The sequence below is a fragment of the Mesoplodon bidens genome (genome assembly GCF_964165515.1).
Source record: "Mesoplodon bidens genome assembly, chromosome: 14".
NCBI lineage: Eukaryota > Metazoa > Chordata > Mammalia > Artiodactyla > Ziphiidae > Mesoplodon > Mesoplodon bidens.
Genome location: NC_138170.1, coordinates 38536878 through 38549377, shown reverse-complemented (window position 1 = coordinate 38549377; position 12500 = coordinate 38536878). Strand labels below are relative to the sequence as shown.

General features: G+C 40.0%; 1 protein-coding gene across 10 annotated transcripts in view; it reads right to left on the bottom strand.

The window, feature by feature from the left end:
* The window catches only part of BCL11A (BCL11 transcription factor A), a gene marked incomplete at both ends in the record, with an annotated part of 97475 nt that overhangs the window by 81692 nt on the left and 3283 nt on the right, over window positions 1-12500 (bottom strand). For 9 of the 10 annotated variants that reach the window (XM_081254107.1, XM_081254114.1, XM_081254109.1 and 6 more), the window contains one exon: window positions 8440-8769. In XM_081254107.1, the coding sequence (XP_081110233.1) occupies window positions 8440-8769 (330 nt within the window). Of the gene's footprint in view, window positions 1-8439; window positions 8770-12500 lie in introns of those variants that run through there. The other variant, XM_081254112.1, reaches the window with a different exon arrangement.

Sequence of the window (12500 nt, the reverse complement as noted above, 5' to 3'; positions counted from 1 at the left end):
TTTCTTGCTACCAGTCACACAGCTCTAAGATCAGAAGAAATACATAGTCTTTGAAGCTGCTCAAATGTTTTAGTTAAAAGGACAGCAGTTGTTTTCAAAGATCCAAGAGTATCTTTATCAGAATTAAATTTTTCCTTATTGATTTTTCCCCTTAACATAACAAAAACATAACGTGAGAAGGTTACAATTTATTATTAAAATTTTTCTCAGTCTTTAAATCGTTCTTCAGTAGCTAGTGTTCACTTTTAAATGTAAAAGAATAATTTTTTTTAATCTTAGAATGGGATGGAGTAGGAGAGGGAAACTCATGAAATTTAAAATTTAACATTGGTTAATGCATTGTTTTAACTATGAACTCAAAGACTTGGGAGAGGGGGCTAAAATAAGCAGTAAATGGCTCATTGTAAGCTGCCCCGAAACGTAAATAAATCACGAAATCATGGTATCCCCTGAGTCGGTAAAAGGAAATGCTTCAGATTTTTTTTTTTTTTTTTGACCCAAAGAGAAACTCCATATTTAAAACCTAAAAAGCAGACGTGGCATGTAGTACCCTGTGCTCCAGCTAAGGTAAGAATCCAAGCTACACCTTATTTCCCTAAAAATTGACAGATGTGATTTTTTTTCTGCAGCTTTTTATGCATCATTACATATCAAGAAGATGAACTGATGAATATAAATGTAAATGCCCCGATGCTTAGCAAAAGGCTTCCCTGTGTTTTTTAGAAAGTTCCAAAATAAAATAGAAAGTGGAGAAAGGGGGGACACCACAGCACCTGTGTTCTTTTTGAAAGCACCTTTGCAGGTTTCACAATAATTCCATTCTTCATTTTAATGGTAGTTTTTAATCAGTGGACTCACCTCTATCAAAAACTAAAATCAAATTGTAGGTGTAATTGTTCATTGCCAATGCTAACAACAGCAAAGATACAAACAGAAACTCATTGTGAGTGACCACAGGTCCCCAGGTATCCCCTTCACCAACATGCCTGCTCCAGGTCCCCGCTGGGAATTCCCTGGCGGGGCCGATTAAATCCTGAATAACAGGCTGAGAACCCTATCTGGAAAAGGGTGTGCACGGAGTCTTCTCGCCTCTTTTAGAGGAAGTTTAAACCTAATCATCTCACCTTCAGTGGGTATAATTTGCTGTTTAGCACACCAAGAACTTGGTATTTTATCTATCTAAAGAGATCAAAAAGAAAAAAGGAGGGCAGAGTGGGAGCAAGCTGTGGCCTGGCCTAGCCCCTGTGCAGGGTGCTAGCTCAGAGCAGCAACCTGTGCAGGTAAGACTTCCAGCGGCATTGCATCAGATCCGATCACATCAGTCTCCAGGGTGAACCGAGAGGTGAAACGCTCCGGTGCCCTATCTGCAAACTTCTCATTCGCCAGTTCTTGGCAGCTTATTTTTCCGAGTGTTTTGTTTCAGGAAACGTGTGTATTTTTCTTTGTATGTTTTGTGGATTTACCACAACTGGTTCTGACAGCTGTTGATACTCTTAAATGAACACATTATAAAAATCCTCTTTAAAACCTCAAGCAACAGTGGACTCAAAAATAATGGTAAAATATTTTAATGGAGTTCCAGTTGAGAGTTGGTTAAAAAAAAAAAAAGTACAAATGAACATACAGAAGTCCTTTAAGTTAGCGCTAGATTTAAACTGAATGTCTGTGTGTGCGCGTGTGCGTGTGTGTGTTTAATGGGGAAAGAGGGGTGTTGCAAATCACCACAAATATTTACACTGTACTCCCTTTGTTCAAATCACATACTTTTAACAGGAAAACCTGGAACTGTGGCTATTTAAAATTTTAAATATTCAAATGCCTGTAATTAACCATATGAAACAAATTATGTCGCATTTCTCCATACCAGAACATGCAAAAAAATTCGGGTGGGGGATTGGGAGGTGGCAGAGTCGGGGAGACAACTCCAAGAGGAGGAAAGGATGATGTTTTCATTTTGCTATAGATCAAAGGAGAACAAGAATGGAAACTGTGGCATATCCAGCATTTTTACATCGCTGTCTTTCACACTGGGCTATCTAAGTTTACACAATTCCCCAGACTAGCTGCATACTAAGCTGGCTGTGTACAGCTTTATTATGGTGCGCTGGTGGAAGAAGCATTAATATTCCAGCTCCGCATCTGACAGGGCATTTACATGCGCCCATCTGAGCGGCACCTGAGAGATCTTCCAAGGTGCAGTAGCTGTGCGCCTATTGTAAAGGCAAATGAAGCTCACCTATTCCCTGCTGGGGTCAGAAGTGACCTCACCACCCCCCGTGCCTCAAATCCTTCCCTTGCCAACCTAACTCAATGCCATCGCAGAATGACGAATGAGCTCAGAAATAGACCCTAAGTTACTAACCCTGCTAAGAACAGCAAAAGCCTTTGCTGAAATGTTTTAAAAATGCATAGGGAGTGCAGCTGGCCAGTAAAAAGCAGAGAGACAAATTCCAGTGAACCCAATATGGAATACGTTACATTCTAAAACTGATTAGAAATACAGTCTGATGTGTACTGGCTTCAAATTGAGTTTGGCATCAAGCATACTAGCTTTAATAATGCTGGCATTTTTTTATTATTATTTTAAATCTGCCTTTGGTCTTTAGGAGCACATGCGGAGAGCTCAAGCATTCTTATTCGTCAGGTTACATTTCCTAGAAATTAAGTTTGTGACAGAAAATGACTCTACTAGCAATAATATGGTCCGTGCTCAAATTAATTAGGTCATTGTTGTAAAAACTACACGGCAAATTACAAAGGTAAATTTACTGATATTGGCCAGAGCTCTAACCCCTGGGAGTAAAGGGGAGAAGCAGTTTAAGGATGCTTATTTACCTGGGTAGGAGGACAGAACAGAGGAGGGAGGGATACGATGCCAATTTTCTGTTGGTATTACAAATAAAAATACTAGTCATTATCCATTAAATTATATAGTCTGAATATATTTTATGAACTTTATTAATATCCTCCAAATTGACACATAAAATTAAAACCTGTTCGATTTGAGATAGTGTTAAAAATGGGCCCTAAGTTTAAATCTTTTTTTTTAATCCTTGTAATAACAACACTGCTGACATAACCATGACCCAAATGAAATCTGAACAAGCAGAAAGGTACTAAAGATCCTTGGTGATTAAATCTCTTGCTAAAAAAGTGGCAAGGTGCCAGGCTGGGTCCAGTTTGATGCTAAGTGACTTTTATTGCACAAAGCTGGTACTACTGTATGTAAAAACAGACTTGGGCTTCGGGTAAATTTTGTCAAATGATTTCTTTGTGCAATAAGGGTGTGAACAGAGCAACCAGAGTAGATTAAATTAACATCAAGTGACGCAATCTCGGTGCATCTCCCTAGCTGTGCTACTTCAGTTAAATTTCATATTTTCCCCCCAAACGAAAGCCGAACTTTCTTCTTTTTTTCACTGACTAGTGTACAAGGCCACCATTCACCTATTCTCCTTTTTGAAATACTTTCACTAAGAAATCACAAAATTCTGAAAAATGCTTCCCTAGGATTTGCACGTTTGTTATATACTTCAATTTAGTACCCCCCCCCACATTAGCCAAACTGCACTAAGGCTGCAGTGTGACAATAATGATTTTCCAGGATTCTAAAATGTGCCATTAATATGCATCCAATTCACCTCTTCCCTGAGCTTAAAGTTTGCTGTCCTGACGCTGCCTGCACGTGTCTATACTCACTTGCATTTTCCAGCCCATGGGCAGCTCCACAATTAAATGCCACATTCACCAGGAGAAAGGTGTGCAAAACAGATTTCAGGTCCTTTAAAAGTAAAAGACACAACTTGCAATACAACGAGGAACTGGGTGATTTGAGAAATTACAGCACTGTTTTTTAAGCTTTCATAGAATAAACACAGAGAATGGGAGGGAAACTTTCCCCCTCTCCTCCTGTTCTTGAAGTGAATACATATTTGTGTTTCCAATAGAAGGCCATTTTTACATTAACTGTCTGTAACAGCAGGAGACAGAAAAACTAACACAATCTCCACATCACACACAGGATGATCTTCATATCACATGGCCCTATTCTCAAAACTATTTATAAAAGACAACTAGGAAAATGCACAATGCATCTTTTCTGTGTCACGGAAAGGGTAACATCGGAAGAACTTTGGGATCTTTGGGATCTTCCACATTGTAGATTTTTTTTTCTTTTTGGCTTGCCGAAGTAAATTTAGCAGCCATGGGGGCCACTGTGCTTAATTAAGCTTTCAAAAGTCCTCTGACAATGCCAACAATTGTAAGACACTTCTGCGGCTCAATCATGCAATCGCTGTGCCAGTTCTATTTACAATTTGTCTTAGAAAGAGTTTCTCTCACATTGTACTTTGACAAAACATCCAAGCTGCCAGTTCACAACCTTTCTCTGTCTTATTTACAAATACATCTTGTATATAGGACTCCCAGTCTCATGAACATGAGCCTTTGGGTAATGGTCCCACAAACACAGGCTCCCAGTGAAAATCCTAGGTATTTATTAGGAAACAATATTCTTTAGTCTCTAGATGTGAAGGTTAAATAAATTGTTCACCAGTAAACTGGGGTTTTGTTTGTTTGTTTGTTTGTTTGTTTTAGCTGCCATGCTAAAAATTCACTTCAGAAGTCAGTGGTTTTTATTCAGAATCACACAAATAAAGAGAAATGAAAAATAAGAGGTTATAATAGGATACTATAATTTATAGTCTCATTTACAATTATACCATAAAGTACATCTTCCAGTTCAGTCTGAGATAAGAAAGAATTCAAATGGGTACAAAAAGAAAAGGAAAGTTGAGTTTCTAAATTCTAAAAAGCATGAGTATGTTATACTTGATTTACCTTTAAGTAACATGCTTATATATTTCTGGATTGAATTAGTATTTCTCCTCTCACAGAGCTTCTGTCTTACATATTATTATCTGGGTATGAGGTGTATTGTCTAGGCAAATAATTTTTCAATGCCCTGATATCAATGTCTATGTTCATGATTTTAAAGAGAAAAAATGTTATATATCAATAGCAAGAGACTTCACTACACTTTACAGGACTAATCATATTTTCTCCCATTCTCTCAAAAAGCTAACTTTATGACAGCCCAACCCTAATTTAAAGATTTCTATGTGCAATAGCCAAAACCTCAAAGCTGACACTGTGGGATAATATTTTTTGGCCTTTTCTATAAGTGAACAGCAGCTCCACAGTCACTAATCTTCAATGAATATTTCCCCCTCATAAAATATGAGTCTAGAAAACAAAACAAAACCCTAATTAAAAGCCCTGACTGCCAGTCAAAGGCTGCTGATATCTGATGGTAGATATCTGACACATAACATTGATGAACTGGGCCCTGCACAATATAACCTGCCCATTTCCAGTTAAATTAGTACTACTTCAGTGGTCTCAGTGGATCACAATCACACAATATTTTGAATAAAATGAAAAAAAAAACGGATCAACATATACGTGTGTATTCAACCAGGTAAAAATCATCCTTTCTAAAAAATACTCGGCTTTGAGAGGCCTATGTACAGCCAAAACCCACACCATCTTACTGAAGTTTTAAAGAACACTCAATCTCCTATGTGAAAGCCCCAAATTCTAAGCTTTATTTATCTCAGGAAGAAGATCTGTCACTGTTTGATTCCAGCTTCCTGCCTATAAAACAGCATAGAGCACACAGTAAGCTCACATCCAACTTACATCACTTTAATAAGGCCTTTCCTACACAGCGCATTTAAATAACTACCTTTTATATGGTTGCCAAGCATATTCTTCTAGAGATTCATCAATGTATCTCTTTCCTAATACAGAGCATTGCTTCTCCTTTCTTTTTGTGACACAATTAAAATATCTACTGAATGATTACTCTTATTGTTTCCTTCCTCACTGTAAAAAGAAAAGCAGACTTGGAGTTGTGAAGACGTGCTCTAGGGAAATGGGCTGGGAATACACAGCCGTCTTCCAGAACTTTGCTTCAGAGGCACCTAAGGGCCAGGGCATCTTAATTTATGTGCGATGGCAGAATGTTAAGTTCACCATAGGAAACTCCTTAATTCATTACCGTGAATTATGAAAAGTCGTGACTCTAGTTACTGACGTCTCGCTTTGCGATGTGACCACGCTATTTATGTTCAGCCAATTCCAGGGTGGGAACAGGTGATTAAACACAATGAAAGGAATCAAGACTTTGTAATTATTCGTGAGTGAAAGGTTTACCTCACCTGGGTCGCAGCACTGGTGCACCCATTGAATATCTTAGATAGCTTAGGTAGCTCTTCATCTCAGTGTAATTACTTAGCATTAGCCCTATAAAATATATTTTAAATGTGCTTTTTGGGGGGTTTCTTTGAGCTCTCTTACTGCACTAGTCCTTAAAAAAAAAAAAAGAACCTTTATGACAACCAGAGAGTTAAGGAAAATATCTCTTCTTCCCTACGTAGATTTACAACTGTGACAGCAAAAAGCCTTCACTATAGAGCCTTCCCCCCAGCTTTTAGATTCCTCCTCTAAGTACAGAGGCACAGAATTTTCAAGCTGGTTAATCTGAGACTGAATAACCTATTTGGGACCTCAGTAAGAAGTGTGGTTTTAATTCTTGCTTGACAGACACTGTGTTTTGTCTTTTAAACGAGCAGCTCGATATGTAAATACGATGTTACATCACGCAAGTGTTACTCCATATTTGGTGATTTAGAAAGGCTTTGGATCTCCTAAGACGACAAATCCCCTTCCGCTTGCTCTTGCTTCATTAATCATGCCTTACACTTCTGTTCACTTTCCTTCTAGTCACAAGACAGCACATGGAAATGGTCATTGCCATATCCTGCTGGGGGGCAGGGAGGGGTGGATAAAATCTTAACCTGCATGTCATATAAGCTACATGTGGTAGATTCGAGAAAAATATTTTGTGAATGCACCTTCCCTGGCAGCAGATTTCTCATTTCACTAAAGGAAAAGTATGAGTATTGTTGCAGACAGCAGTAAAAAAAAAAAAAAAGAAAAAGAAAAAAGAAAAACTGCCATGTTTGATTTTAATGATCAAATTCCAGAGTGGGGGAGGAGAAATACTACGACATTTAATCCCCTCTGGACTACTGACCCACTACAGTTCAGCTCTTTGGTCAAACTAGGTTGAAGGGACAAGTTCCAATGAATCAATTGATTCTATGCACTACCCTTCCTAAAACTGAACAAACCGTCTGCCTTTTGGGGGCAGCAGCAGGGGAAATAGAGGGGAGCGACCAACCGACAGGCATGCCGGTTTTGTTACCACAGAATCTGCATTCACTTCATCTTGTACATTAAATCACCGTTGTTTCCTTTTTAAAAATGTTTTAAGGGTCGCTGTACAGGGTTGTTGTTTATCACTTAGAGAAGGGATTTAAGTCCCTCTGTTAGCCATTAATTCCTTTTCCCTTGAGCTGTTGAGAAACCCACACCCCTAGCTACCTTTCTGCTAAAATTAACCAAAGGAAGCAGAGCTGTTCAATGTGTGTATATATTTTTCCAAGAGAATTTTTACATTACGTTATAGCAGAAACAGTGGAAGTCTGGACTGGACATTTGTAAGGGTGACATGTGGTTGTGTAAACCACAAACAAAATCAAGATACATCTGTCAAAACCACATCAGAGACGAGAGAGAGCACAGAGAAGCATTTATCATTTAGCTGAGGAGGCAGGCTGCAGGGAGCAGCCGTTCCTGTCAAACCAACCTTTTGAAATTTCCAACATGCCCTTAAACTTTTCGAGTAAGCATGTCTGTGCGCTTCAGCAACTGCCCTCTCTACTCTGGCCTGGCCAGTCGAAAATGGCATCTTAAAGTCAAGGTCACGGTGTCATCCCACCACGGGGCTGTGTTTAATTACAGCCCCATACGGGCTGACAGCCAATATGGATCCAAGGCTAGCCCTGAAACTCAGTTAACTCTTTCCAGCCCCTCCAAAATGCCCTTCCAGCCCACCCAACTTCATGGAAGCATCGAGAACAAACGGCACCCCTAGTGAGGTCTGATCAGGTATTCTGACTCAAACAGGTCACTGGCCAAACTACACATGCCTATACGCCACTTTGCCTCTGACTTGTCACCAAGGCTGGAAATGGACCTTGGAAACTGGGCTAGGTGGAGTAAGGTTCAACACTTAAAAATGAGAAGGGGAGAGAAAAGGAAAGAAATTCAGAATCAGCAGATCCAGAGAGAGGGTATCAGGTGTGTGTAACCTATTCTGCCTACATCTGACTCGGTGAAGTGGAAAATATTTATTTTTGTGTGTTCTGGACATAAGCAATAGGAATGATTATTTTAACATTACAGGGCTGTCATGGACAGTCACATGGAGAAATACAGAAAGCACTTCACCACTCCTTAGTGCTTGGCTACAGCGCCTCCGAAAATGAAAAGAAAACATGCAAACAGCTTTTCTCCTTGCTTCTCATTTACCTGCTATGTGTTCCTGTTTGGGGCAAATTCCTCTAGATGACGTTGATAAACAATCGTCATCCTCTGGCGTGACCTGGATGCCAACCTCCACGGGATTGGATGCTTTTTTCATCTCGATTGGTGAAGGGGAAGGTGGCTTATCCACAGCTTTTTCTAAGCAGAGGCTGCCATTGCATTGTTTCCGTTTGTGCTCGATAAAAATAAGAATGTCCCCCAATGGGAAGTTCATCTGGCACTGCCCACACGTGAGGAGGTCATGGTCCCCTTCTGGAGCTCCCAAAGGGCCGTGGTCTGGTTCATCATCTGTAAGAATGGCTTCAAGAGGTTCGGCTGTGGTTGAAGAAACAAAAGCACAATTATTAGAGTGCCAGAAAGGAGAGAATACGGGGAAATACATTCTCAACCCCATCCCATCCCAGCACATTATGTAAAGGGTTTCTAGCCTCCTCCATTTAATGCCCAGAAAAATGTGAGTGTCTAAAATGTACACGGATGTGGAAACTGTCAACAAGAAAGCAAATTTATCAATGAGGCAAATCATCATATATTTAAAGAAAACTGCCTGACTTGCATACTTCCAGAGAAAACACACATACACACACACACACACACACACACACACACACACACACACACACACACACACACACACACACACACACACCCCAAATGTGTCTGGTCTGTAAGTTTAGAAAGAATGTGACTGTTAAATAAATAGTTAATGCAGAAACATAAAGTAAGCTTAAATAATAACTACTCCCCAAAAAACTGGTAAAAACATGGATTGAAACCAAATTTGTTTCTTTTTCATATAGAGTAAGTTGTCTATTGTGCCCAAGAATAAAAGGAGAGGTGAATAAACACACACACACACACACCCTTTGTGTGTGTGAACATATAAACTCTAAATATACAGAGACATGGCTTCATAAATTAGAAAGCTACTACATCACACAGAAAATGTGCCACATTTACACTGCCGTAATAAGAAAAAGACTGCATTCACCTGTGAAACAGATCTAAATAATAATCATAACGCAGCATAATTCACACTGCCAAAAACCTTTCTGATCTCACTCTCAGCAGTGCCACAAAATCAAAGAAATACCAAATTCACTGGCAATTCTTCTCAGACACATTAGCTAAATGGGATACTTTCGAGTACTTAAGAAAATAAGCCAATTAGTCATTTTTTCATTCTGAAGAAAGGAATGTCTAAAATATTCTAAACATGTTTGCAGTTGGTGGCCCCCATCACGTAAAAATCAGAATGGTCAAGCAAACGCGACATTTCAGATCAAGGCTGAGAAGTCCTTTCTTTAGACTTGAAATACTTTGCCTAATGTTGTCAAAGTTGTCTAATTTTCTGAATGAGCTCCAGAACGCTTCATTATGGGACTATTTCTGCACACATAATCACCAGTGGATGGTATAACAAGGTAGATATGTCTTTCATTCCTGCTTCTTTTTTTTTTTAACCGTGCACCAAAATACTCCAGCATCTATTTGAACAGCTTCTATCATTTTTTAAACTTCCAAAGGGGAAAAGAGAGTTGGTAAGTCTCTGCTCCTGAAACCTTATGCTTACTCTATCACACACACACAAAATTACAAAATACGAAACATATCCAGGATGCTGCCAGTTAATAAAACTGAAGCAGAAAATGTACAAGTCTTAAACAGTTAATCAGTCTGACCTTCTTTAGCAAGCTGCCAATTTCACATTTAATGAACTTAAAGCCACAGAGAATCAAAAAATAGATTTTAATTTGAGTGTAGAATATTGGAACAGATTTTGATAAAGTGCAAAAATCCAGTGAACTCAGGTTAAATTTATTTCAACCCTATCCAGACTGAATATTGAGGGGGAAGATCTGGAGTAACTCCCAGATGTGCTGGGTGAAATAATATTGAGAGAGCCCTGCCTAGCTGCACCTGTGCTCAAGTAGGACATGTCATAATTTCTAGCCTCTGGTACTCCTCCTAATTTAACATAAGGTCACCACAGGAATATGAAGGTTATATTCCTACTAATAAAGACAGCAAAGTAAGCACTTATATTTCTTTGCCCAACATACTGACCAAAAGATAAATACACATGCATACTTTTCAAATAAAAGGAGACAAACAGAAAGCTTTTGCATTGTGCTTCTATGTCATTTTTCTCATATTTGCCTTCATTGTGACCAAGTGAGGAACTGAATAAGGAAGTCATTCTCCAAGATCCCTCCTATGTGAATTAAGAATTTTAAGTACACATTAACAAATGTGGCTTTTGTTGTTGTTGTTCAGCATTAACTACAAATTCTGAGGTTTACAGATTGAAGAAAGACTCAGGAAAAATCCTTCATTTTATTAAAGTTAGTAGTACATAGAACCTTTGCATAAAAACATGTTTTTAAACTCCACCGTTAAGATTTGTTTTTTATTCCCAAGCCCTGACACATTTCTGAAAATGGAAATATTATTTGGGAGCAAAAGGAGATATTCCCCTAGTTATCAAACAGTTAAAGGTAATGTGGTACAAAACAGACTTGGTTAAAGTCTTCTAAATGTAGTGACTGAACTGATTTACAATCAAAACCAGGAAATGAAGTGGTAATTCAGAGGTTGCTGATTACACCTCCACATTTCACCTAATTAATTTTATAGGAGGCAAAGTTCTTGAAAATAACAAGATGATCAAATGTACAGATATAAAACCTATAACCTCAACATTTTCTATGCTCTTAACATAAATTATTGCTAATTAACAAGAATTATATCCTAATGTATGAAATACGGTTAACATCAGGCTCCCTGCTAAACATTTGGCTAGTGATGTTCAGAGAAATACCAAAATGTTTTATCATTGCTACTATATTATTAAAAATCAGACGAAGTGGGGCACAAAGAAAATATGAAAATACAATTCTCTTGCTGTAGTCTACTGATTTGCATTGACATCTTTTCTCAGTGGCAATCAACATTTCCTTTCTGGGCTCTGATAATTTCTCTGTATTTTAATGCAAATTCCCCTTTCCCTAAAAACATTCCTAACCTCAGCCATTTTACCCCCTCCCTCAATTCAATTCCATCCTCCTTCCCTCCCACACAACCACCGTTTCTAAGCTCCGGCCTAAGCTCTGGCTACAAAGCGGGGAGTCCAGGATTGAAGTGGAAAGGAGTGGGCAAATAATCATAATAATTAGCCGCGAATTCTCTACAAGGGGAAAAAGAAATTGAAAATAAAATGCTTCTGCGTTCAAACAGCAAGACTGACTGAAACGTCTCAATGCCCCAGCGGCTGACTGAGATCTCCTTCCTCTCTCTGCAGTTGCAAAAGAATAAATTTAAAAAAAAAAAAAAAAAAAAAAAAAGCCTTAGAAGAAATGTAGGGAAGGAGGAAGGAGCTAGCGAAACGAGGGCTGCTGGGGAGGGGGAGGGGGAGGGGGAAAGAGAGCTCTGCCTTCAAGTTTGCTTTCCAAGTCCTTCCCTTTGATTGTCTTAACAGGGTAAGGAAGCAAACCGAGGCTGAAATGCTGAGAGAAAAAGCAAAGAAACAAAAGCGAAGGCAGGGGCGACAGGCCGGGGGCAGGGGGCCCGGCGGGGGTGGGCAGTGCGGAAAGTGAAGTTGGGCGCCGGGACTCTGAGGCACAAAGCGAGCAGCGTGCTGGCCGCAGGCTCCGGCCGCGCTCGCTGGGAACACGTGCAGCGGCTGCCGCGGGGCCGTGGGGCCGGGAACCCGGGGCGGGAGGCGGCGGGCAGCCTGGGGACCCGATTGCTGCCTCCACGGCGGTCCTGCCTGGCCGCGGGGTGACGACGGTTCCCCAGGACCACCAGTTGGAGAACTGGGAAGTGAGGCTTGGAAAACTCGGCAGGTTAACCTGGTGCTGTCTCGGTATCAACGCACACACCAAAAGCGCGGGTCCTGAAATTCATTCTGCGTCCAGAGGCTCACACTTTTTACTTTGAGGGATCTCTGCAAATGCGTTTCTCCCGCAATTCCCGGCACCGGTGTGCGCAGCGCGGCGGCGGCGGCTGCGGTTATTCATTATTAATGACGCCGCTTGCCCGCATCA